This window comes from Silurus meridionalis, chromosome 14 (genome assembly GCF_014805685.1).
Source record: "Silurus meridionalis isolate SWU-2019-XX chromosome 14, ASM1480568v1, whole genome shotgun sequence".
In the NCBI taxonomy this organism is placed as follows: domain Eukaryota; kingdom Metazoa; phylum Chordata; class Actinopteri; order Siluriformes; family Siluridae; genus Silurus; species Silurus meridionalis.
In genome coordinates this window covers 3,163,773-3,189,167 of record NC_060897.1, presented here as the reverse complement: position 1 = coordinate 3,189,167, position 25,395 = coordinate 3,163,773, and the positions used below count along the sequence as shown (strand labels likewise).

The window sequence follows — 25,395 nt, the reverse complement described above, 5'->3', positions numbered from 1 at the left end:
AAATCTCCTGCTATAAAGCTTCAATCCTATTGAACACCTTTGGGATGAATTTTTCCCGCTGAGGCAACCCAGGCCTCCTCACCTCACCTACATCACTATCACCCTTGTGAGCACAAATCTGCTTAAAATCAAGTGGAAAATATTACCAGGAGGAAAATCTAGTGTTTAGTAAGCTCGAAACCAAATTTATGGTCAGGTGTCCACATACACAACTTTTGTCCACATAGTGTCAAATAAACAGTTCTTATGTTCTCTTATGTTCTGCACCATCACTACATGTGAGATCTTTCCATCGTATTGTACGTTCTACATGAAACCTCGTGTCGATCGTGTCACGTGCTGAGCCACGTGCGGCCGTTACCGATCGACCGGGGTCACAGCGGTCAGCCCTAAACTGTCCCAACTATTTATTGAGGTTGGGCTTCCTATAGAACCTGCACTGATCAATATTTCAGCTCATGTGCAGTCATGAGGAAGAACATAGGGATGTATGGTTAAGCATTGTCGTTGTCCATTATTCTCATTATTGCACTTCTAACAGTGACAATGTTCGCAGTCGCAGCGCAGCAAGAAGTGAGTCACATGTAGAATCTGAAAATACGAGTGAAGCGTCACAATGAATTTAGCTTCAGCATTCAGCAGCACATAAACTGGGACACTACTTTGTCCACTAGTGAACAGACTGGTGTAAAGGTGCCACGCTGATTGTGATACGTCTGATCAAACGTTACTCCACAGGCACCTCAGCTTCTAAGAACCCTTAGAATTGCATAACACAATAAATAAAAAATTCTAATTATTTTGTCACACAATAAATGAAAAGAAACCCTTCAGAATTGTGTATCAATATAAATAAAATAATACAAACTCAGAAATGTGTAGCACAATAAATGAATAAATACCTAGAATTGTGTAACACAAAAAAGTAAAACTCAGAATTGTGTAACACAAAAAAGTAAAACTCAGAATTGTGTAACACAGTGGATAAAAAAAACTAAATTGTGCAACACAAAAAATATACAATTAGTCAGAATTACAAAATAAATAAAAATAACTGAGTTATGTGTAACACAACCAGTGAGCATAACACAATAAAAGATTAAACCAGTTTGTGTGCAGTATCACACGTTTGCATATTTGATTGTGCGCTGGTATACAACCACTGTCTAAATCCTGAGTCTCATCACGCCACTGCACCTGAGGCATCAGTGCCATCACTGTGCTCTGGGCAGAAGTCAAGAATCGCGACAAGATTACTCATTTATACAACTGAGAGTTAAGGGCCTTGCTCAGGGGCCCAGCAGGGGCAGCTTGGGGGTGATGGGATTTGAACTCATGAACTTCCGATAAGAGTCCAGCAGTTTGGTGTTGGTACAAAACCACATGAAAAGTCAAAAGTCAGGTCAAGAATTGAGAGTTGAGCTGAGAGTTGGGAATCGGGTCAAGAGCCGTATCAAGAGTCAAGAGTCAAGTCGAAAGCTGGGCCAAGTGTTTTATTATTGTTTACACAGTGACACTCTGAGCTTCCTTGGCTTTAAAAAGTAGACAAGAAGTAGTGTAGAAGAAGTGAAGATGTAGTGGAGAAGTAATGGAGAATTAGTAGAGATGTTGGTGCAAATGCCAGCCTCAAATTCGCAGAATGCAGTGGAGGTCCAGAGGATTTTAGCACATATGAACCTCAAATTGGACATGAAAAAGTTTGTGTTCTTTCGCTCCGCCTCTTTTCCTCTTTTATCCACACCCAGCTGCAGATTGGTGGGTTCCAACTGGTGTTTACTGATGCTGCAGTGGTTTTTACGCCTTGCCGGCTCTTTGAAGGCCCTGACTCTGATTAATGTACCAGTTCAGAACAGAGTGTATGAGATATTTATTATCCGCAGGTGAGAGTGAGATCAGGGATGCATCAAACACCAGCTATGTTCTGAAAACTACTACTGCTACTGTACAAAAACCTCATGGGGGAACCAGCATTTGTGTGTTGTATGTGTGTGTAAGAGTATATTGTACACTCCACTCACAATTACACACCGTTTCTACCATGTATGATCTCCACATACATGCTCTGTACTCCATATTGTTGTTGTTATTTTGTTGTTTTGTTCTGTGTTTTTATTTTCCTCCAAATGTGTATCATGTGAATTGTGTATCCCTGTGCACATTGTAACGCCGAGTGTTAAATGTGTGTGTAATAGATTGCTGGAGTTGTTTCTTTTCTTGGTTGGTGTGTATCATGACATGTTCATACACACACACACACACCTCCTCTGTACTAACAGACGGATATCCACTTTTGGATATCGCAAATATTAACCTGGATTCAGTCGTAAAAATGTTTAAAAAAATTATACAAATATTTTATTATATAAACAGACATTTTTCATTCATTAGCAATGTTTTGCTCGTTGGGCGTGTCTTGAAATGATGCACGTATTCATAAACATTTCTAGAAAAAGAAAAACTAAATTATATATATTATATTACAGTATATATATATATATATATATATATATATATATATATATATATATATATATATATATATATATATATACACACACACACACACACTATATGGCCAAAAATATTGGAACACCTGACTTTTCTAGCCTAATCTGCTTTTTAACCAAACTATTAGTACAAAGAGTCAAAGTCACATCAAAATAATTGAGTCAAAAATTAAAAGAGTCAAGAATTAAGAGCTAGTTGGGTTAGGTGTCATAACTCGAGTCGAGTTGAGAGTCGGATTAAAAGGCAAGAGTCCAGACAGGAATCTGTAGTTAAAGAGTCAAGTCAAGATTGAAGAGTTTTTTCAAGAGCCACATCAAATTCAAGAGTCGAGTCAAGATCCAGGAGTCAAGAAAAGAGTCTTTTCCAGCCAGATGTGCTCTTTAACCAAACTGTTGGAGGCATACAATTGTATAAAATGTCTTTGGAAGCAGGTACATGAATTTTTCCCTTCGCTCAACTAGGAGACCCAAACCTGTTCCAGCATGACGATGCTCCTGTGCACAAAGCCGGCTCCATGGAGATATACTGTACATGGGTTGGAGTTGAAGATCTTCTTCTATAGAGCTCTGACCTCAAACCTATTGAACACCTTTAGGACGATTTTTTTCACACTGACTTCACCCCAGACCAAATAATCTAGTGGAACATCTTCCCAGAAGAGTGGAGGATATTATATTAGAACACGAGGACTAAATGTAGAATGGGATGTTCAATAAGAAGTGCATACTAATCTTATGGTTAGGTGTCCACAAACTTTTGTCCACATAGTGTGTGTATCGATTTTCAACAAGACGCATTGATTTTTTTATCAATTTATTCGATAAAAGCAAATCGTTTCTCTACATTGGCAGTGAATTTCAGCTCAGAGTGCAGCCTATTTAAGTTTAACCAGAAACAGGATGTTGATCCGTTTTTCCAGAAGAAGAGACATACAAACTGATAGATTGAGAGAGAGGGACACCAAGAAAGAGAAATAGAAAGCAAGGCAAGTAAAGTTCAGAAAGCGAGAGAGACAAACAGATAGACAGAGTGTCAAAGAGCTTAAAGAGAAAATGAGAGAGAGAGAGAGAGAGAGAGAGAGAGAGAAAAAGAGGGAATGATGCTTAAAGAGAGAGACAGAGAGTAAAAGAAATAGACAGAGAGAAGGAATGAGGCTGATAGAAAGAGACAGTCAGAAAGAGTGGCAAAGTGAGGAAGAGAGTGAGATACAGACAGAGGAGTTGAAAGAGAGAAACGGAATAAACAAACCGAATAAACATCTGAAAGGATTGCTGCAATATTAATTATTATTATTATTATTATTAATATTATTATTATAATTATTAAATATCACATTTACGACTGAATCACCGAAACTGTAGCAGGTGTAATATTTCACCCCTCACTTTCCCCATCTCCCATCCCACCCTCAGGCCGGCGCTACAGTGTCCGTAGTGTTACTAAAGTCTGACCCGAGGTACGTGCGTGCGCGTGCACACACACACACACACACTCGGCAGTAAGAAAAGCCGCTTGCATGATGAAGCTCAGCTCTAAGCTTTAAATCCTGCGCTAATGTAAATGAAAAGTAAATCTGCTGCGCTTTGGTTTGAAACCCGGGGGTCTCCAGCTTCCTGTTCAGCGCATCAGCAGGAAGCCAGAAAAAGCCCAGGTCTAGACCAAGAAGACAGAGTAACAGCTAGACGCTTGGAGACAAGGACTCGGACGTGGCGTGATCAGATCGTTATGGACGTCCTGCTCAGTCAGGCAACAAATTCTGTTCTGGATACACGGATTGGATTTTCCCACAGTGCAAAAAAGTAGTGCTGTGTGTGTGTCCGGCGCCTTTCGCCCGGGGCCGGTCATGTGACCTCACGCCTAATTTACACAATCGTTCAGAGAAAGGGAGAGAGAGAAGAAGAGACAGGGAGATACAGACAGATGGACAGATAGAAGGTGACAGAGAGAGAAAAAGAGACAGACACAGGTAATAACAAACAGAGAGAAAGAGGAGGCAAGGCAGAAAGGACATGGAGAGACAAAAGGACAGCTAGATGGATCCAAAGAGAAGGAAACTAAGAGATAGAGACAGATAAAAAGAAAGAGACAAGATGACAAGAGGAGTACAGAGAGAGAGAGAGAGAGATATGATACATACACACTGTACAGTTGTGTTCAAAATTATTCAACCCCCAATGCTGTAAATGGTTTTAGGGAATTTAGTGTACATTTGTAATTGTATTCAGAATGAAATCCTACAAGGACTTCTTAAAGAACCATATGCAACTAAAATGACATCAATTAGTTTTGTAATACAGTAGTAAATGTTTCTTTTGTGAATTCTTCATTGACATAATTATTCAACCCCTTAAAGACTACCACTCTGAAGAACAGAGGTTCAATGAAGTGTTTTCAATCAGGTATTGAAAACACCTGTGGATATCAGGGAGCAGCAATAAAGCCTAATAAGCACCAATTAGGCAGCTTTAAAATGACTGTGATACTCAGCTCCTTCTAGACATTTACTGGTGTGGTTACAAACATGGTGAGGTCAAGAGAATGGTCCAGGAAGACAAGAGAACAGGTGATTACTCTTCACAGGAAGGGCAATGGCTATAAGAAGATTGCAAAGATGTTAAACATACCAAGAGACACCATAGGAAGCATCATTCGCAAATTCAAGGCAAAGGGCACTGTTGAAACGCTACCTGGTCGTGGCAGAAAGAAGATGCTGACTTTGACTGCTGTGCGCTACCTGAAGCGTAGAGTGGAGAAAAGTCCCGTGTGACTGCTGAGGAACTGAGAAAAGATTTGTCAGATGTGGGTACTGAAGTTTCTGCTCAGACAATACGGCACACCCTGCGTAATGAAGGCCTCCATGCCAGAACTCCCAGGCGCACCCCCTTGCTGTCCCCAAAGAATAAGAAGAGTCGACTGCAGTATGCCAAAAGTCATGTGGACAAACCACAGAAGTTTTGGGATAGTGTTCTGTGGACTGATGAAACAAAATTAGAACTGTTTGGGCCCATGGATCAACGCTATGTTTGGAGGAGGAAGAACAAGGCCTATGAAGAAAAGAACACCTTGCCTACTGTGAAGCATGGCGGGGGGTCAATCATGCTTTGGGGCTGTTTTGCTTCTGCAGGTACTGGGAAGCTTCAGCGTGTGCAAGGTACCATGAATTCTCTTCAGTACCAGGAGATATTGATGACAATGTGATGCAGTCCGTCACAAACCTGAGGCTTGGAAGACGTTGGACCTTTCAACAGGACAATGATCCCAAGCATACCTCCAAGTCCACTAGAGCATGGTTGCAGATTAAAGGCTGGAACATTTTGAAGTGGCCATCGCAGTCACCAGACTTAAATCCGATTGAGAACCTCTGGTGGGACTTAAAGAAAGCAGTTGCAGTGCGCAAGCCTAAGAATGTGACTGAACTGGAGGCTTTTGCCCATGATGAATGGGCGAAGATACCCGTAGATCGCTGCAAGACACTTGTGTCAAGCTATGCTTCACGTTTAAAAGCTGTTATAACTGTAAAAGGATGTTGTACTAAGTACTAAGATTGAATGTCACTTGGGGGTTGAATAATTATGTTAATGAAGAATTCACAAAAGAAACATTTACTACTGTATTATAAAACTAATTGATGGCATTTTAGTTGCATATGGTTCTTTAAGAAGTCCTTGTAGGATTTCATTCTGAATACAATTACAAATGTACACTAAATTCCCTAAAACCATTTATAGCATTGGGGGTTGAATAATTTTGAACACAACTGTATATACTGAGGTTTTTGGACACCTAATCTCCTATAATGTACCTTCTGAACATCGTATTCCACATTTGTTCCTCATTTCCATTTATATGCACCTCCGCTCTTCTGGGCAGATGTTCCACTAAATTTTGTTCATGGAGATGCTACTTTGGCCACATGGGTGTTTGTGAAGTCAGGTACTGATGCAGGTGAGGTGAGGTGAGGTGAGGTGAGGCCTGGGGTGCTGTCAGCATTCGCATTCATCCCACATCCAAAGGCATCCAATACAATTGTGTGCCTCCAACAGTGGGGTGAAGAAGCACATATGGGTGGAGAAGTCAGGTGCTTCTGGCCAAAAGTTTGACAAAAGTACTGGGACACCTGATCTTTCCTGCCATATGGGGTTATTTTCCACAAAGCTGGAGGTATACAATTGTATCGGATGTCTTAAAATTGAACTACCTGTTCCAGCATGGCAATGCCCCTCTGCACAAAGCCATGACGATATGATTGACATGGTTTGGAGTGGAAGATCTGCTCTGACCTCAACTCTTTTAAACACCTTTGGGATGAATTGAAACACTGACTGCATTGACACCCGCACCCCCCAACCCCCCAAGCCTCCTCACCTCACCTACATCAGTACCTGACTTTAAAAACACCCTTGTGGCTGATAAACACAAATGTCCACAAGCACAATCTAGTGGAACATCAATGGAAGAGGGAAGGGAATCAAAAGTGGAATGCGATGCTCAAAAAGCACATGCAATACTTATGACCGGGTGTCCACAAATTTTTGGCAGTATAGTGTTTAAATACACAGAGGGACATGAATGTTACATCAGTGAACGATATCACGATAACGGATTGTTTGGGTTTGATTGTAATCTGGCTTCTCCATCCCAACATGCTTTGCTGCGTGGCTGCTCACAGGTCACTATTGTAGGAGTGACTGTGAAAAGGGCATTCTGACACATACATGTACACACACATACACACACACACACACATATATATATATATATATATATATATATACACACAAAACATACACACAAACTCCCATTCGCCTTAGCACAGACCAGCGTCACACCAGGGACTGAAGAAACGACCACTGACAAAACTGACACTAACGACTTTCTCACCACACCACTGTTCCTCCGTCCACCAACATCCACTTCTCAAAGTTGAACAATCGATCAATTAATCGATATTAATCTATCTCACTATCCCAATCGAATTCTTGGCTCATTGTGGTTGTGTGTCAGTGTGGAGGGAGTCCTCTCGTGTACAGAATGAAGTGTTGATGATGTCATACTGCCGGCTTTCCTTCCTCATCCGTTCTCCAGGTGAACAGATCGACCAGTGGGGCAGAAATATTACCTGAAACACGTGCATTATCCATAAAATTCAACACGTTCAAAAAAAAGACTCGCTATTTTTGTTTGGGGAAACAAATTCACGTTTCCGTCATGAGCCGATTCCGACAATTGACATACGAGTTTCTGCTTCCTGTCTTTCGAGTGTGAAAAGAAATATTTGATTGTTTCTACACTAAAATCCAGTCAAAAGCTTTTTGAACACCGGATGTTTCGTTACAAAACGTTAAGTGTTAGTGAGAAAATAAAAAAGAAACAGATACCGATCGATCACTTTGTGTGTATTTTTATTTGACACGACTATGTTGTTGAGGATCGTTTGTCTGTAACACACACTCGCATATTACCTCATCGTCGTTATTACTCGAGTTGTAGCCCATATTTGTGGTCCTTTTAGACAGAGATTTCTCCCAGCAACTCTCCTATAATGCCCACCTACCTACTTCCACATACAATACATCAGCTCACAGACGTACAATTTTGTGGAAGAGCAACACAAATGCCTGGAAAAGTCGGGTGTCCCAATACTTTTGGTATGCACAGTTTTTCTCAGTTGCTTTGAACTGTTTCTCGATTCATTCTTAATATTTGTAAATCTGTAAGTGCATTTCTCGAAAACTGTTTGTACAAACGGCACAACACAATGGATTTGTGTGTATTATCTTATGTACAATATTATATATATATATTATTCGTGTACAATAACTTTTGTTATTGTTCACTATGACGGCGCACGGTTTCAACGTTTCCTGATGCGGTTTGGATTACGATGATTATAAAATGCACACGACTGAATTACTTCTGTACTACGAATTTCAACAGCACAAATGTACACATTATAGCACAATGTTTACGCTTTTTGTACTGCATTAGGGTTCGCTGCTTTGGAGCGTTTCTCCGATCAGAAATTTAATTCTCAAAACTGTTTGTTCGACATCCACATTACGGAGTCACTTGTGCACAAAAGCAATCTTTGTCGTACGGAACAAATTGCGAATGCTTTGGTACAGTGGTCCAAAAAACTTTTGGACACACCTTCTCATTCAAAGAGTTTTCTTTATTTTCATGACTATGAAAATTGTAGATTCACACTGAAGGCATCAAAACTATGAATTAACACATGTGGAATTATATATGGAATTATATACATAACAAAAAAGTGAGAACAACTGAAAAATTTCATATTCTAGGTTCTTCAAAGTAGCCACCTTTTGCTTTAATTACTGCTTTGCACACTCTTGGCATTCTCTTGATGAGCTTCAAGAGGTAGTCACCTGAAATGGTCTTCCAACAGTCTTGAAGGAGTTCCCCGAGAGATGCTTGGCACTTGTTGGCCCTTTTGCCTTCACTCTGCGGTCCAGCTCACCCCTAAACCATCTTCATTGGGTTCAGGTCCGGTGACTGTGGAGGCCAGGTCATCTGGCGCAGCACCCCATCACTCTCCTTCTTGGTCAAATAGCCCTTGATGCCTTCAGTGTGACTCTACAATTTTCATAGTCATGAAAATAAAGAAAACTCTTTGAATGAGAAGGTGTGTCCAAACTTTTGGTCTGTACTGTATATATACTATATATATTCTTACCTGAATAGTTGTAACCTATAAAACATCTCTAATGAAGGCGAGTGAACAGCATCAGCTGATCGACTGGTTCTCTAAAACAGGTCAAAGGTGAATCTCGTGAACCTTCAACTGGTGACGGAGCGAAACACAGACTTTTTTAAAATGGAGGAACAACCAGGAAACGAACGAACACTGATACAGTACAGTAAAAGTGTGAGTCCGTCTCTTGCAATCGACATAAATCAAATATGCAAATCAGACCAATTAATTTGTGCGGTTGAAATTCAGCCTCATGCTTTTTTTACTCATTGTGACCCGAACCGTAGTTTACATCAGGAAACCGTGCGTCATACTGATACCACGACTAAACATTGTGGCGATCTTGTTTGTAAAAAACGATTTAAAAAACTCGTTATTCTGATGGGAATGAGATGTTCGTTGACACAAATACTTACTTTTGAGAGATGAACGAAGGATTGGAAGAAACGTCCAGGCTTTTGTGCTGTTTTTGTAAAATTGTACAAATTGTTTTAAAAAAATGCACTTACTGGTTTGCAGATATTACGGATGATTCAAAACAACTGAGAAAAAAACTGTAATAGAAATTTGACAGATTATAATTATCCACTAAAACTAAAATCTAGATGTTTTGGTAAGAACCAGTATATTATAATATTATATGAATTTATTATCAGCTTGACATAAACAATCGATAACGTAAGAAAACCGTAGGCGATTTTACACAATCGATTATAAAGCATTCACAATTTGTTTTAAGTGACGAGAAAATACTTTCATGATGAAGTGACTCCATGAGGTGGAGGTTACACAAGTAGTTTTGAAAACGTTTTTCATTTCTGATCTGAGAAACGCTTCAAAGCAACTGAGAAAACCTGTAATACTTTTAGTTTTCTCCAGATCATGGAAGGTTCCTTTCCTGGTACTTGAGCTAATAAATACATTCATGCTTTGATTGTTCCTGATCTACAAAGTGACCTATCTGGTAGACGTTCCTGACCAACTCTCCTCTAATTGTGCTTCAAGTGACAGTTATTTTTGCCCAATCTTCATTCATATTTGATCCCAATTTCAGGTCATTTCAGAGAATTTAGAAAAAAAAAGCACTAATGCTTCAATAAAAGGTTTTCAAAATTGTCGACTGGATAAAAAAAAGAATAAGAATGCATAATAATCACAAGGTGACAATCATCTGGATTCGAACGGATGTGGAAGGAAAGCTTAAAAGCACTTTTGGACCGCGTGAAGCTCATTTCTGTAACACACATAATACATATATATGATTAACCGCTCAATCATTACACGTATATAAGCAACATCTGGCAACCCAGCAGACATTTGAGTCGCAGAGAGCTTCACGGGGTTCCAGAGGCCTGGGACGAGACTTCAGCCTCACAGCCTTGTGCAAAGGCTCTCAGGCTGCCGTCTGTCTGTCCATCTGTCTGTCTGTCTGTCTGTCCCCTTGCGGTTGTATAGAATGCGGAGCGTCCCTGTCCGAGACTGGATCAAACACCTGGATGCTAAACTCGCTCTTGTTGTTGTTATTTATTTTTTTGTCTTCTTCCCCACTTTCTTGAGCTCACGACTTACATTTTTCGAGTTACACATCAGGTGCTTCATCCACCTGCTCCACCACGTGTGCCCGACCTCCATCGCCACTGTGTACGGCTGGGAGCGCTTTTTTTAATTAAAAAAATAAACAAACAAAAAAAACGCTGCTATACCATTTTTTTTTTTTTTCTAAAGAAGAAAATTTGATGACATATTTCATAACTCGCATTTTCCTGTTTTGTCCTTGTCTCTGTCTCTGTCTGTCTGTCTGTCTGTCTCTCTGTCTGTCTGTCTGTCTGCCTTTGTGTTTCACATACACAATATTTTTTTTCTTTTTTTTTTCCTTATTATTATTATTATTGTTATCATTATTATTATTATTATTATTATTATTATTATTATTGCTTTGCCTATTGTTATTTGCCAATCCGATTGTTCCATTTAACAAACAAAAAAAAAATCCCATTTCTTCACCTTTATTTTCATTGCCATTTATAATGCCCGATCTACAAAACATTCCAAAAAAACCCCTTCATCTCAAATGCTTGGAAATCGAACGTCTTCATCGTCCCCGCAACGCTCCAGCTGCTGGCTACGAAAAGTCCCGAAGCCTGAACAACATTTCCGGGATGTCTGGCGCTCCTCTGCGTTTGACCCCCATCACGCCCATCAACAGCACCCCCTATGAACCCTACGACTCTCCCGGACCTCTGCGCCGCTGCCGTTCTCCGATCCCATCCATTTTGTAGCGCTCGACGCAGGAAAAAAATGACAAAAAAACCCAAGATGCACCGTGAAGCATTAATACTAGTGATAATAATGATTTACCATGTAGCAATGTCGCAGCAGAACTGGTTGGAGGTTAATAAAGGTCACGCTTTTCACTATCACACGCCTCAACGGGGTGGGACTTTAGGGTAGCTGGGGGTCTTTTTTTCCCCTTTTAAAATCCCCCTGGCTTCAAGTGCTGAACATATAACATTTAGGAAGCTTTATTCGATTCACAATTACAAAGACAAAGGCTTTACCAGTACCTACAGTTCTACTGTACCTATAGAATTGAAATCACTGGCTTCAGGAACACGAGGTGATTTCTGTGCTTATATCAACGTAGTCACATAGTGAACTGACATACACGGCTTTCCCTCTTACTCAATTGCTGGATTTATAGATCATTTGTGAAGTAGACGCACACCGAGAGACTTCCTGAAGCTCTCGGGGTTTAAAAAAAAAAAAAAGATATAATAATAATAATGTAATCGTCCAAGCTTGGATTCTAATGCATGTAAACGCAAATTTAATCAATGAATATTCACAAGATTTAACAATCAAAATAATTCCAGCTTGGATCCCAGTGGGGTAAAGAGGGCGAGACGGAGTCGCTCCGGGTAATAAACACACCCCGGTGTAACGAGGACACCTTTCTATTCATCAGCATGTAACAATCGTTTGTTTTTTTTTTTTTTATTACGGTTACTATCAATATTAATATCAATCGAAGAGGGAAAAAAGGAATCGCACATTTGCAGTAAGAAGTCTCTATTTTTGTATCAGGCTTTTGGGACACTGCAATACAAAACAGGCTGAAATGTGCGTTTCTGGTTTGGACAGTAGCGGGACACGACGTCTGTGTAAATTCAGCTTCGCTACTATTTAACCACGAAAGCATGACTAACAGAAGGGTGAGGGCGAAGGGTTCAAGAGAAAAAAAAAGGACAAATGACTCAAAAAAGAGGCATCTTATCCAGGAACATGTGACCTTCTGCACTGCTTCAGGATGCTCCCCGTCCCGGGTCTCCCTCGAATCCCCGCCCACTTTTTTTTCCCTCCACCAGTGCATGAAGGGAATGCTGTACTCTACAACATCCTCCTTCCTACATTACTTGATCATTAAACGACATATCAAAGACAATGAGAGGCCGATGTGCTGAGGAACTAAACCCCCTGAAACCCCTCTTCATCATCATCATCATCCTCATACATCATCATGATCCTTCTCATTATTGATCCCATCCACCTGGTTACTGTGATTCCTAAAGTTTGAATGCAGTAAGTTTTTTCTTTTTTTTTTTTCTTTTTTTTTTTTTTTACATTCCCTTTCTTTTCTTCTTTTTTTTCTTTTTCCTTTCCTCCTTTCTTCTTTTTGTTCTTTTCTCTTTTCTTCTTTCTCCTATTTCGTTGCCTGCTCTGTCTCTCGGATGCCGATCTTCCCTTTCTGCCAAAAAAAAAAAAAAAAAAAAACTGACAAAATCAAAAAGGAGGGAACGTTGACTGGATGCTGGACTGACAAGCGGTCAGTAGGAGATGAAAGATAAAGACTTAATGCTGAAAATGGCACAGAGAGAGATGTGTGTGTGTGTGTGTTGATGACTGTGTGTTGGAGTGTGTGCATGTGTGTGTGAATCTGGAGAGATTTCAAAGTCAGATCTAAGCCTTCCTATGCACTGTTAAATAAAATCAGTGATGGCTTAGAAAAAAAAAAAAAATTTCACCCCTTTTTTTTTCCTCCTCTGTGAACGACTGTAAAAAAAAGTGTCAGTAGCAGCAGACGCTCATCATCCACTGTTCGACTTTAAAACAAATATTATATATTTGTATATTGAAAAGTTTTGATGCATTGCTGTTATTTAAGATGTATCCAGAATGCTTTCTATCATTTTTAACCTTCATTGTCTGGTGTGTGTGTGTGTGTGTGTGTGTGTGTGTGTGTGTGTGTGTGTGTGTGTGAGTGCCTGCCTTCATCACCTCACCTTCCTTTCCTCACCCTCAAAAACATACACACCCTAGAACAAGCTGTGTGTAAATTACAATCTGCAGGAATCGAGGATTGTCCGTTTACACGTGACGTTTCAAGCACGTGATCACGAATGCAAACGTGAGCAGAAGGAACAAGATATCCTACCTGATGCTCTATACGCTGAGGTGACTGGTTATTTCTATAATAAGGCGTGGCCACGAGATAACATATAAAGACATTGACTTGCTGTTAGAATAACCTTCACTCTTCTAACGAGATGTTCCACACACTTGTGGAGATTACTGCTCATCTTTATGGAGCCGGGTTTGTGCACAGGGGCATCGTCACGCTGGAACAGGTTTGGGTCTTAGTTCAAGTGAAGGGAAAATTATGACTGTGCGCCTCCAATTTTGTGGTAAAAGTTCGAGGAAGAACCACATATGGCTGGAGAAGTCAGGTGTCCCAAAACTTTGGTATATATAACTAACTAGGGATTAGTTTGTATTCAAACCCATCATTTATCATCTTATGTTCACAAGGTAGAGCAAATTGTGTTCAGCTGAAGATTGTGAAAGTATGGAATAAAAACATGGCTCAGGAGAATTATATGGCAGTAATTTTATTTATCATTCCAGGACTGGAAGTCCATGCCTATGTTCCTGGAGCCACAAACTCAAATTCCACCAGTGTATCCATCTCACTCCTCTTCCAATACGAGTTCTGATGAGAAATCTGGATATTTTGTATATCTAGAATGAGATTTGGATTATTTCATGGTGGCAGTCTCTCGGGCCTCAACTTATAACATCTGAAATTATCTCGTGGCCTCAATTTATCTCGTCCTAAATGTTTATTAGGCAGTATTAATGTATTCTCCATGAACAAAGGCCTTAGTTTATTAGCTTGTTGCCTCAGTTTATTATCTCATAGCCTTAAATTGCTAATCATGGGGCCTCAAATGATCTTGTGGCACCAATTTGACATGTAACGGCCTCAAATTGTTATCTTCTGGCCCTAATTTATCATCTCAAGGTTTTAATTTATAACACTATGCCCTCAGATGGGTGTCTTCGGGACTGAAATTGTTATCTAATGGCCTCAATTAATTATCTTGTGGCCTCAGTTTATCATCTCATAGCCTTCATTTATTATTGTATGGCCTTCATTTGTTATATTGTGGCCCAATTTATAGTCTTGTGGCCTCAATTATATCATCTAATAGCTTAGTTTATCTTGTGGCCCCAAATTATTTTGTGGCCCCAATTTATCACTACATGGCCTCAAATTGTTATCTCACGGCCTCAGTGTATCAGGGTTTCATACACTTTTTATATTCATTTGTGCCCAAAAACGTATAAGAAAATAACCAACCATGTCACCACAGTGGTTCTTTACTCCAGTTTGCTGGAAAACAACAACAGTAGCTCAGTGGTTAAGGTGCTGGGTTACTGGTCGGAAGGTCACTGTGCTCTAATGTATACGTGACAAATAAAGACTATTAAATCTCATTCCAACTAAACTTCCAAAAGAAGTCACGTGCGAATCCTTACACCGCTTTTCCGAATTATTACCGATTTCGCACTTTTCCAACGTATTCTACACGTTTTCCGTCCTTTAAAATCCACACGTCAACATGAGGATCGTTATTCTCCGTACCATTCCCATGATGCCACACTTGTTCACGTTTCCCTCTCACGTTCCACGCCTATAATCACACGTGGAAATGAATGTAATTTTTTTTTTTATATACATATCTCTCATCTCCATCACATCTCATCCTCGCCATCCATCCTTTTCTCCCTCCATCCGTTCATCGCCGCTGTACGTTTGTTGCGTTAAAAAAAGGTCCTCGGTTCCTTCGTCAGGTCGATGATGTGTACAGTTTAAAAGAAAAAAAAAAAAACGATGACTTTGTACTCTATGAATGCATGTTGTTGTGGTTGTTTGTTGATTTGTTTTTGTTTGTTTATTCGGTTTTCCCTTTTGTGCGAGCAATAAGGAATGTCTGTACGATACTTAAGAATGTTTTTGATATGAAAAACCTGAAGCTTTATGTATGTGAATATTCATATGGGTGTGTACATATGGATGCGTAGATATTCATATGCACATACATATTTATGACTTGCATGATTGAGGTGAAGAATTTTTTTTTCTTGAAGGGGTGGGGCTTAGTCATGCATGATTTGATGCTATCGGGGGGAGGGGGGGGGGCGGAGACCATAATAACTGTAAAATCAGGTTATTGTTATTATTTAGTTTTTCTTTTCATCATGGATTCATGTTCTAATGTATTGGGGCATGTCTGAACTCTGTAACGGTTTAATTTGTCACTCTGTAAGCGCTCGGTAAGCCTGGTGACCGTTTCATGATGCCAATTTCTTTGTGTTTTGTTTGTTTCTTTGTTTCTTTCATTTTTTTTGTTTGTTTGTTTGTTTTTCATCTTTTCACAGAGAACTATTCTGAAAGCCCACTGCTTATCAGATATATGCAAAAAGAAGCTGTAACTGTGAAGTAACCTAGAACAGGAAACTCCCGTTTCTCCCCTCACGTGCACACTCCTTCCCGTTACAAACAAGCACGCCCCTCCCACAAACTCACTTGTCCCACCCCTTTCCCCGCCCCCTTACCGTTAAATGACTTCTCCAACCTTATCCACGTTTTGATTTGTTACTTCCTTCCCTCCATGATTCTTTCCTTTTCTTTTCACTTTCTTTTTTATCTCTCTCTATCTCTCTCTATCTCTCTCCTTTAGAATGCAGAACAGATTATTCAGATTTCCTCCGCATGCCAGAGGGGCCGTGTTAGCGCTCGACGCCCCGCCCACTCTAGGCTCGTAGCGGAATGCGTTCGCAGGCCTTCGAGTGTTTCCGCTCGAGTTTGAAAAAAAAATTGATGTAGCACACAAACACGAACGTGTAGATCAGTAGCAGACGTTCAGCTGTTTTTTTTGTTGTGTTTTTTTTTAAACAGAATAAGGATGTATGAAACGTGAACGGACGATGCTACGTCTCATGCGTCTTCAACGGTTGCATGTTGCACCACACGATATCCCCGGAATGCTTTATACTGCATCCTCATGCATCTTGAGCTATATTTTATTTTGCTATCTTCCGTTTCTAGAGCTGAGCTGAGTTCAGGAGACAAGTCATTCCAAATAAAATACATATATATATATATATATATATATATATATATATATATATATATATATATATATATATATATTGTGCTAAAGTGTGGAAACACCTAGTCTTTTATGTTTTTTAAGAAACACATGCATATTCCTTCTGTTTCTATGCAACAAAGCAAATCTATAAATGTCAAGATTTTATTTTCATTGAAAAATCCTTCCTTCGCATTAAGAACATCTTTACACACTTTCAGCATCTGGACAGTTACTTTGCTGTGCCTCCTATAAAACTTGCTAAATTTGTTTTTTCACTAGTTGGTGATTTCTTTCCTGTGATCGAGTTCATCCCAGAGCAGTTCAGTAGGATGTAGGTGCGGTGACTGGGCAGGATGTTCCATGATAGACATCACTCCAGACGTCTGTCTGCTCTCTAAATAACATTTAGAGTTTGGACGTATTCGTCGCTTTGGCTTGTCGTCTCGTCGTACGGTGAAGTCGCTTCCAATGAGCCACAGTCCAGACGGAATTAGATGGTGTTAAAATATGGAAGGGTTGCCATGTTGGTTGTTTTCGCACATTTACAGAATACATCTCCAACCTGCTCTGTTTCAAAACAACCCCAAACTTATTAAATTAGGCTTCCACCTCCATGTTTAACTGTGGGGGTGAGGGAGTCTGATCACATCTTCTCTTACAGAAGTTCAGACAAAACTGTCACATTTGGACTCCACTGAACTTTCTTTCATCTTTCACTGTCCAATCTTTAAGTTTGTTGCATAGAAACATAAGGAACATGCATGTGTCAGTTAAGTCTATGTGTTTCCTCATTTTTGACAGAAATATTTATATATATATATATATATATATATATATATATATATATATATATATATATATATTTATATTATATATTTATATTTATATATAAATGCTGAGGAGGTAAGCACAGGAAAGAGAAAGCCACGTTCGTCATGTACTGATTTGTATTTTTTTATATTATTTGTACATTTTTGACATAAAAAAACGATCCAGAATCCTCTCTGTGTCACGTGTCACTACTCAGGTAATAGCTCTCTCAGCGTCGGTCTTTTATCAGTGCTTCCAAAAAAAAACAAAAACGCAAAAAAAAAAAAAATGATGTCAACTCCGAATCAAACAAAAGACTGGAATAGAAAAGAAAAGGGTTTCGAGGAAACTCGTCCTGAAGCGTCCACAGGTCTTCCTTTCCTCCCATCTGTTTTCTCACATTTATGTTGTTTGTTTTTGCCATAATCTATGACATCTCCTTCCCTCTTTTTCTCCATGACCTCACAATCAACTCTGACTTCTGTTCGTTTTTGTGTTTTTTCAACAAAAAAAGAAAGAAAGCAAAAAAAGTGATCTGCCCCTTAAAAATGGATGACAAAACAAAAAAACTGACAAATTGATATAAATCAATAAACACAGTGGTACAAAAAAAGAGCGAAAGACAGACGGACGGACAGAGTGAGTGGTGAGTGCGTGTGTGTGGGGGGAAAAAAAACAAACAAACAAGTGTGTGTTGTAAAGTGGATTCTCCAAAAACGATAAGGAAGGATGGAAGGAAGGCGCCTGGGAAATGGAGGAGAGTTTGGGGGAAGAAGGAGGAGAATCTGAAAGGGGAGAAAGAGAGGAGGAAGGATGGATGGAAGGAAGGAAGGAGGGAAGGAAGCTGATCGGCTTCTCAGTGTAAGGACGTGTGTTTTTCGCGTACGCCGACGTGTGCTTCCGTATGTCCGCCTTGCTCTGTGTGTCTCCGTGTGCTTTGTGTTTTGGTGTGATTTCTTTCTTTCTGTCTATCTGTCTATCCTTTCTTTTCGTTCCTAAGCTGTGTTCATGTCTCAAACGGTGCACTCGTTCTCTATTCCCTATGTTGTGAGGCAGGGCGCTCCTTTCAGTGCTGCAGTCAGTCTAGTAATAATGATAAGTTAATATTAAGGGCACTTCATAGGGAATAGGGTGCTTTTTGGGACGCACCCCGTATTTCGGGACTCCGCCGAGCCTGTGCTTTTTTTTCTTTTCTTTTTCTTTTTTTTGTCCTCGTCAGTCCTCGAGGCCGCAGGTCCTGCCACATGTCCAACATTCCCACAGCCATTGACTGCTTTTGGTATTAAAGGGACAAAAACAACTCAATGGGAGACATTTAAAAAAAAAAAAAAATGTCGAGCAGATCTCGTGGCCCTCAAAGACTGGACCGTTCATTAGGGAGCGCGAGGATGTGTGTGTGTGTGTGTGTGGGTGTGTGGGTGTGTTGTGTGTGTGTGGGTGTTTGTGTGTACGTGTGTATGTGGGTGTGCGCATGTCACAGTGAGCTGATTTGCTTTTCTCTTTCTTGCTTTACACATTTGACATTTCACATTTGGTTGATAACGTCTGTTAGACACCTGTGCAGATGTTCTGTGCTTTACAGATGTGTGTCTCTGGCTTTGGCTTTGCAGATTAATGATGTGAATGAGTTTGTTTTTGATGCAGTGATGTGGACGTTCTAAGTGGCTTTTCTTTCTCTCTCTCTCTCTCTCTCTTTCTCTCTTTTTCCCCTTCTCTTATTTGTCCTTCATCCTGTCTGTCTCTCTCTGTCTATCTTTTTATTTTCTCTATCTTTTTCGTCTCGTCTTGTCTTTCCTCTTTTCTCCATGTTTCCCATTTGTCTGTCTGGCTGTCTCTCTCTCTCTCTCTCTCTCTCTCTCTCTCTCTTCCCACAGTGCTGAGTTTCTGAACTGCCTGCTTTCTCTGTAAAGAAGAATCTGGTACCGCAGCCAAAAAACAAACAAACAAAACAAAAAAAAAATCCAGATTCCAACTCTGTAAAGTGAGAGAACACACTTGGAGAAAAGAAGTGAGGGAGGAGAAGAGAAGAGGAAGGAGACAGAGCGGTGCTAATACGGAACTGGAATCTGTCGTGTCTCCGCTCATGAATGGAACCCCTGAATGGATACCAAGCACAGGCACATTCCTCCATTACGATGGTGGGACTTTCACTCGTTCTTCCAAAACCGGACAGTTGTTTCAACCTGGGCTTCTTCGCGTACATATCAGTCCGACGCTGTGGAAAGACTTTCCTTTCCTCTCTTGCACTCAGCGGTTCCATCACTTTGCATCCAGTCTGATTTATAAAATAAAAACACAAAAAATAAACGTGTGCATGCACTAAAGGTGGAAAATTTCGACTCAGAAAACAGGGATTGTTCCCGCTTCGGGATCCACCTTCTTTCTTTCTTTTTTTTTTTTTTTAAGGGCAAAGAAAATTCCATGGACAGTTTCCCAAGCTTGATTCAACTCTATGCAATTCAGCCACTCACACACTATCACTTCATCCTCCTCTCAGAAAATAGAACGAGAGAGAGGGTGAGGAGGTGGAGACTGACTCATGTCTGCCCCACAAAAAAAAAAAAAAAACTCCTGTCATCTAGTACGACTTTCATCATGTCACATTCCGGACTCTCTGAAGGATTCATGGGGAGGAAAGACGCTCGGACATCCCCCTCTTTCCGGTCTTTCTCGTGTCTTTCGTCAACATGTCAGCGTTTTTCTCCTCCTCTGTAGCTGAACCGCATGGCATGAACTTAAAAGTAAATAAGAAAAAAACAACGAACAACGACATGGAAAAAAATATATATATCATATATCCTGGAAGAAGAAAGCGGGACGGGACGGGAAAAAAAAAATTCGAGGAGACATGTCAGTCCTGACCGCTGCTTTTGACTGCACAGAGGAGGACCAGAAGAAGGGGGTGGAGTTTCTCATCAGAACGGATACGGAGCCTGCTGAAAAACTTTCGAACTAAAACAATTAAAGGGGGCGGGGTTTTAAAAAAAAAAAAAAAAAGAAGAGAAAGAAACACAATAGAATTATGAATGCAAATTGAGAAGAAAAAAAAATTAATGCATTTTCTGACTTTGTTTACCAGCATGAGGAAAAAAAAAATTTGCATGACTCTACTGCTTCTATAAAGTCCTCACCTGACTTCCCCCTAAACAGACACACCCATACACACACACACACACACACACTTTAAAAAAAAGAGGGCTTGGAATTTTCAAAAAAGAGCAAAATCACGGGAAAAACATTGCAGGTTTACGTTATATGCAACTACCAGTAGAAAGTTCTATTAATAAGAAAATATATATATTTTTGTTTTACAATTTAAAAAAATGGGATACAGAAATATAAATAAATTCATAAATAAATATGAATATATGTAGGACTGCAAGATCCAGTCAGAATGTAGATTTTAGACACACACACACACACACACACACACACACACACACACTCACACACCCCACCTTCCCGACTGATACGGAAAATAAATTCCTGCTATTTAAATACTAGTTCTACTCATCATTTTCTCACACACAAACGACTCTTGCTTATCCGCGCTGTTCCTAATCTCAGCGTCCCTGCGGTCACATCCTGGGAATTTACCACCAAATCTTCCATCATTGGCCAGGAATGGAAACATGGAAAACACAAGCAGGAAAATGTAGTTATTTGGTCACGCTCCATGCAAACACTTCAGACGCTTCGGGTTTCATTTCCGGTATCAGGAGGCTAATCGTACCCCGCTAGTCCGGCGCATACAACTGAGGAGAAGGTTTTAACTTTTAACGCTCAGGGTGATTTTCCTATTGTTTCGGAATCAAATCAGAAGTCTTACAGTAGCACTGCTCAGTGGGGAAAGTCTTTGGCCATTATTTTCTGTTTAAAGCAAATTAACCGTCCAGCGGATGCGTTTTTTTTTCTCTCTTTCTTTTGGTATTAGATGTTAAACTGGGTCTTAGCCATAACAGGAAATTTGATTTAGGCACAATGGTTCATATTCAGTTTACCAAAAGCGCTTTGTTTTTGAAATCGATCTCTTGTGAACTACAGAGGGTCGTCAAAAGAGGGAGTGTTGAGTGACAGGCAGCATGAACCATCTGCGACTAGACAAAGTAGCATATGATTAACAGGCATAAGCAGGTATTTGACTGGTCTAATAGCTTATGTCCCCACACACTACGATCTCCAAAATTGTAACATTGCTTTACAGTTATTTGATTGGTTGATGCAATGGTTTGTCTCCGCCCACTACAATCCTCAACCTGTAACATTCTTCTCGTGTCGTTTGATTGCTTTATGCACCAACTTATGTCTCCGCCCACTACAATCATTAAAATTGTAACAATTAATTGGTTTGATTAGTTGGTGAAATGGTTTGTCTTCACTCAATACAATATCCAAACCATCACATTCCTCTACTGTCATTTGTTTGGTTTCATTGGTTGATAGCAGTGCAACAGTTTACGTCCTCACACTTACGTCCCCTGTAACATTCCCTATCATAATTTTATCATGTCCCAGAGTGTAAATCAACCCCCCCTCATGTATGTTCTTGGTCATTTCCTGGGCAATTAAACACTTATTTAATTTTGAGAATATTTTTTGGATATTTATTTTAGTTGCATTTCAATCGAGTTCATCCTGTTTAGTGGTAAACAAGAAATGATAGGAAGATCAAGTATCGAAAGTGGAGTGTGTACCAAACTAACCCACAGCGATACTTCCAAAGGTCTTACTGGAAGACCAACGCATTACATGGATTTTCATTTCATTAGACATGAACTTGCAAAGACGGTGGTCTAACACAGAGGTCTCCAACCTTCCAACAACACAGTTTTATTTGTAGAGCACTTTTAACAATAAATATTGTCCCAAAAACAACTTTACACAGATAAATAGATTAAGAATATTTTAGTCCCTATATGATTATCCCTAATGAGCAATCCGGAGGCAAGGCGATTTTTTTGGGGGGAGTTTAAAAGCCCTTGAGATACGTTTCAATTTTCCATGTTAAAATGATTATTCGATCAATTTTCTTAACTAATCTACTCTACGTACCGCTCGCTTTTCATGGTTTGCTCATTGTACATAAAGACGTCCGTGAAGAAACATCTCAGAGCCTATATCATTAATCATTAAGAAGAGTAATATTCTGGAGGTACCTCTGTGATATGCTCTTCTGAGGACCTTCTTTACATGACACTGAGCAATATCGTGTACAGCTTCGTGTATATACAGTCAAAATTTGCTTTAAACATCTTATCGGACCCAAGACTTTCCCACAGAACTGTGTAGGAGAAGAAAGAAGAAGGAAACATGACTTCCTCAGTTCATTTCTAGATCTAGGTCCAGATATAGAAATGTAGCCATACAGCTTTAGCCACATTAGTGAATCTGTGTTGCTTCACAAAACCCAAACTAGTGTCATGTTGACATCAAATCTCATACCCGTGTGAATTCAGCGATACAGTAATAAAGACGAGAGTGTTCGCCGACACGTCAGAGCAATACCATGATATTTTTTTGGGGGGGTTTCGTTCTACTGTCACTGTTCGATTTCCCAACACTTAAGTGCTTTAAATGGCAAAACATGGTCACAGATTCTGACCGTATATCGTAGTTCGTTTTTTTTACTCGTCCGTTGAACGTGAAGTATTTACAGTGCGCAGCTCAACACATATACATTTCATCATCGAAATCTTCAGTGCTGTTCAGGTCTTCCTTTGAGGAATTCTAAGGAAAATCGTGAAACTCACGGATGCTGCTTCTTCAGTGCACATTAGTAGGAAATGTTTTTTGGCGTTTAGTGCATTACAGAACGGGATGTCGTGTCCAGGCTGATGTTTGTGTGTAGCGTAAATCGCTTTTGTCATCGTTTTATATTTTGAACAACTCCAGGAACACGGGAGATGGTGGATGAAGTGGACGGTGTGTTGCACTAGAAAAAACCCTCATTACATTTTTTTTATTTATTGAGCGATCTGATTTCTGTTATGTTTTAGTCTCTGAGTCACTACCCCAGGCCAGGATGAGGACAAAAGGAGTCGAGTAACTACCTATGCAGGGTTGGCATCGTTCTCAGGCCAGTGAGCTGACAGATGTGTTGTGTTTGGAGGTGGATGCAGTGCAGAAGCTGGAAATGATGAAGAGCACAGTTCAAGCTGCTAAAAGGGCTATGTAAAACAAAACATATATATATATATATATATATATATATATATAATGTTAAATATAAAAAAATTTAAAAGATTGTCGCTGCATCTAAAGTCAGCAGGTTGGAATTTGGTGTGACGTGGAGCTCTTCTTACGTTCCACAGGAAGTCCGCGCTCCACAGGAAGTCACGAGGAGCCCGTTAACGTCCACTCCGATCAGTTCAAGCAATAATTTCTCTTCGTCTACGTTTCGAACATCCCTTTTATTTCCCCTCCATCGTGTTCAAGAATCTTGCGTGTATGAGAGTCCGAGATCTAGTATTTACAACGTAAACGACGTCGACGAGAGAGAGAGAGAGAGAGAGAGAGAGTACGGTAAATGAATGTGTTCATGAATGTGTGTGGGTTTCTGCGATTGAGGAACACTGAAATAACACACACACACTTATACACGCACATACAAAACAACCTTAATCCATCACTCAGCACACCATTCGCATACATTTCCTCGAAACCTAAATATGTAACATATCAGAGAGGACTAGAAAAAAAAATGAAAAAAAAAAAAAAACAAGGAAAAGAAATCAGTCTTTCTCTCTTTCCTGTATGCATTCCTCCTCGTCCTTCTCTCCTCTGCTCCTTGTTCCTTCTCTATTTTTGAGAAAGAAGCTCTTTTGCATCCCTTGTTCTTGTGTTTTTCTATCATATTGTTTGAGATCGAAATTATTACTGCATGTGTTGGATTTCAAAAGGAAAGGAGGGGGAAAAAAACTAAATGAAACAAAGGTCTCGACTTTATGTGCGAACAGATGGAACGAAGTAACCATCTTTTTCTTTCTCCAGGCTTTCTCTCGTTCGCATCAGGCCGGGGCAGGGGGGAAAAATTACATGATTCATGTAGTCTAATCATCTTCATCTGGTTTTTTTTTTTATGTGCATTTTTAGTGCACTTGGAGTTCATAATTTTTTTTAACAAATCATTACTAAATAAATAAATAAATAAATAAATAAATAAATATAAACCCTGTTTTTGTTCCGTCAAATTTTGTGTGTCCAATGGTTTTGCCACTTCGTCTTTAATTAGGCCCTATTTTTCCCCCCTAGAAAGCCCTGAGAAAAAGAGAGCGAAAGAAGGAAAGAATGATAGAGAGAAAGACGGTTATTAAAAGCGAATGGTTTATGCTATTAAGACCGATGCTGGACACAGTTTTAATGTCATAATATGTTACAAAAAAAAAAAAGAAAAAAAAAAAACAAAGAAAATAATTCTACAAGAGAACTGTATAAAATATATTTCAATGGAATGTTTATTATTTACCTTTTTATATTTTTGAAACATGTAAAGAAAAAAAAAGGGATAAACTGTAATAATTTAACAAACGGTTGAGAAAAACCCGAGACTTAAAAACATTATCCTGTTGAAGGTACGAATGTTTGAAGGTGAATGCTTACCTACCTGATATAAAAAAAAAAAGTCTTCATTACAAATAGGGGAAGAAAAAAAATACACATGAAATGGTACCAAAAAAAAAAAAAAAGAAATGAAAAGAGTACATTTAAAAAGAAAAGCTTATGAAAAATCAATAAAAATTATAAAAGCTCTTGCCAAAATTTTCAATACGTGTCTTGTGTTCTTTCTTTTTTAATTCAATGTCGAAATTCTTTTGTTGCCTCGTTGGTGTTTAATGTACTGGAGTATGCACTGTATTGCCGTATGTTTGTGGACACCAGACTATAATATTTATGCATCTTATTCTACACTGTGTCTTCATTTTCTCT

At 39.5% G+C, this 25,395-nt stretch overlaps 1 protein-coding gene across 7 annotated transcripts in view; it reads left to right on the top strand.

Annotated features, from left to right (window-relative positions):
* The window catches only part of kcnc3a (potassium voltage-gated channel, Shaw-related subfamily, member 3a), a 101,068-nt gene extending 76,194 nt beyond the window's left edge, over positions 1 to 24,874 (top strand). For 2 of the 7 annotated variants that reach the window (XM_046865846.1, XM_046865850.1), the window contains one exon: positions 19,344 to 24,874. Coding sequence is in view for 4 of the 7 variants with exons in the window: in XM_046865850.1 (XP_046721806.1) it covers positions 19,344 to 19,357 (14 nt within the window). In the remaining 3 variants the exon portion in view is untranslated. Of the gene's footprint in view, positions 1 to 11,338; positions 14,905 to 15,943; positions 16,707 to 19,343 lie in introns of those variants that run through there. The other 5 variants (XM_046865845.1, XM_046865844.1, XM_046865847.1 and 2 more) reach the window with 4 other exon arrangements.
* The last annotated feature ends 521 nt before the right edge of the window (positions 24,875 to 25,395 follow it).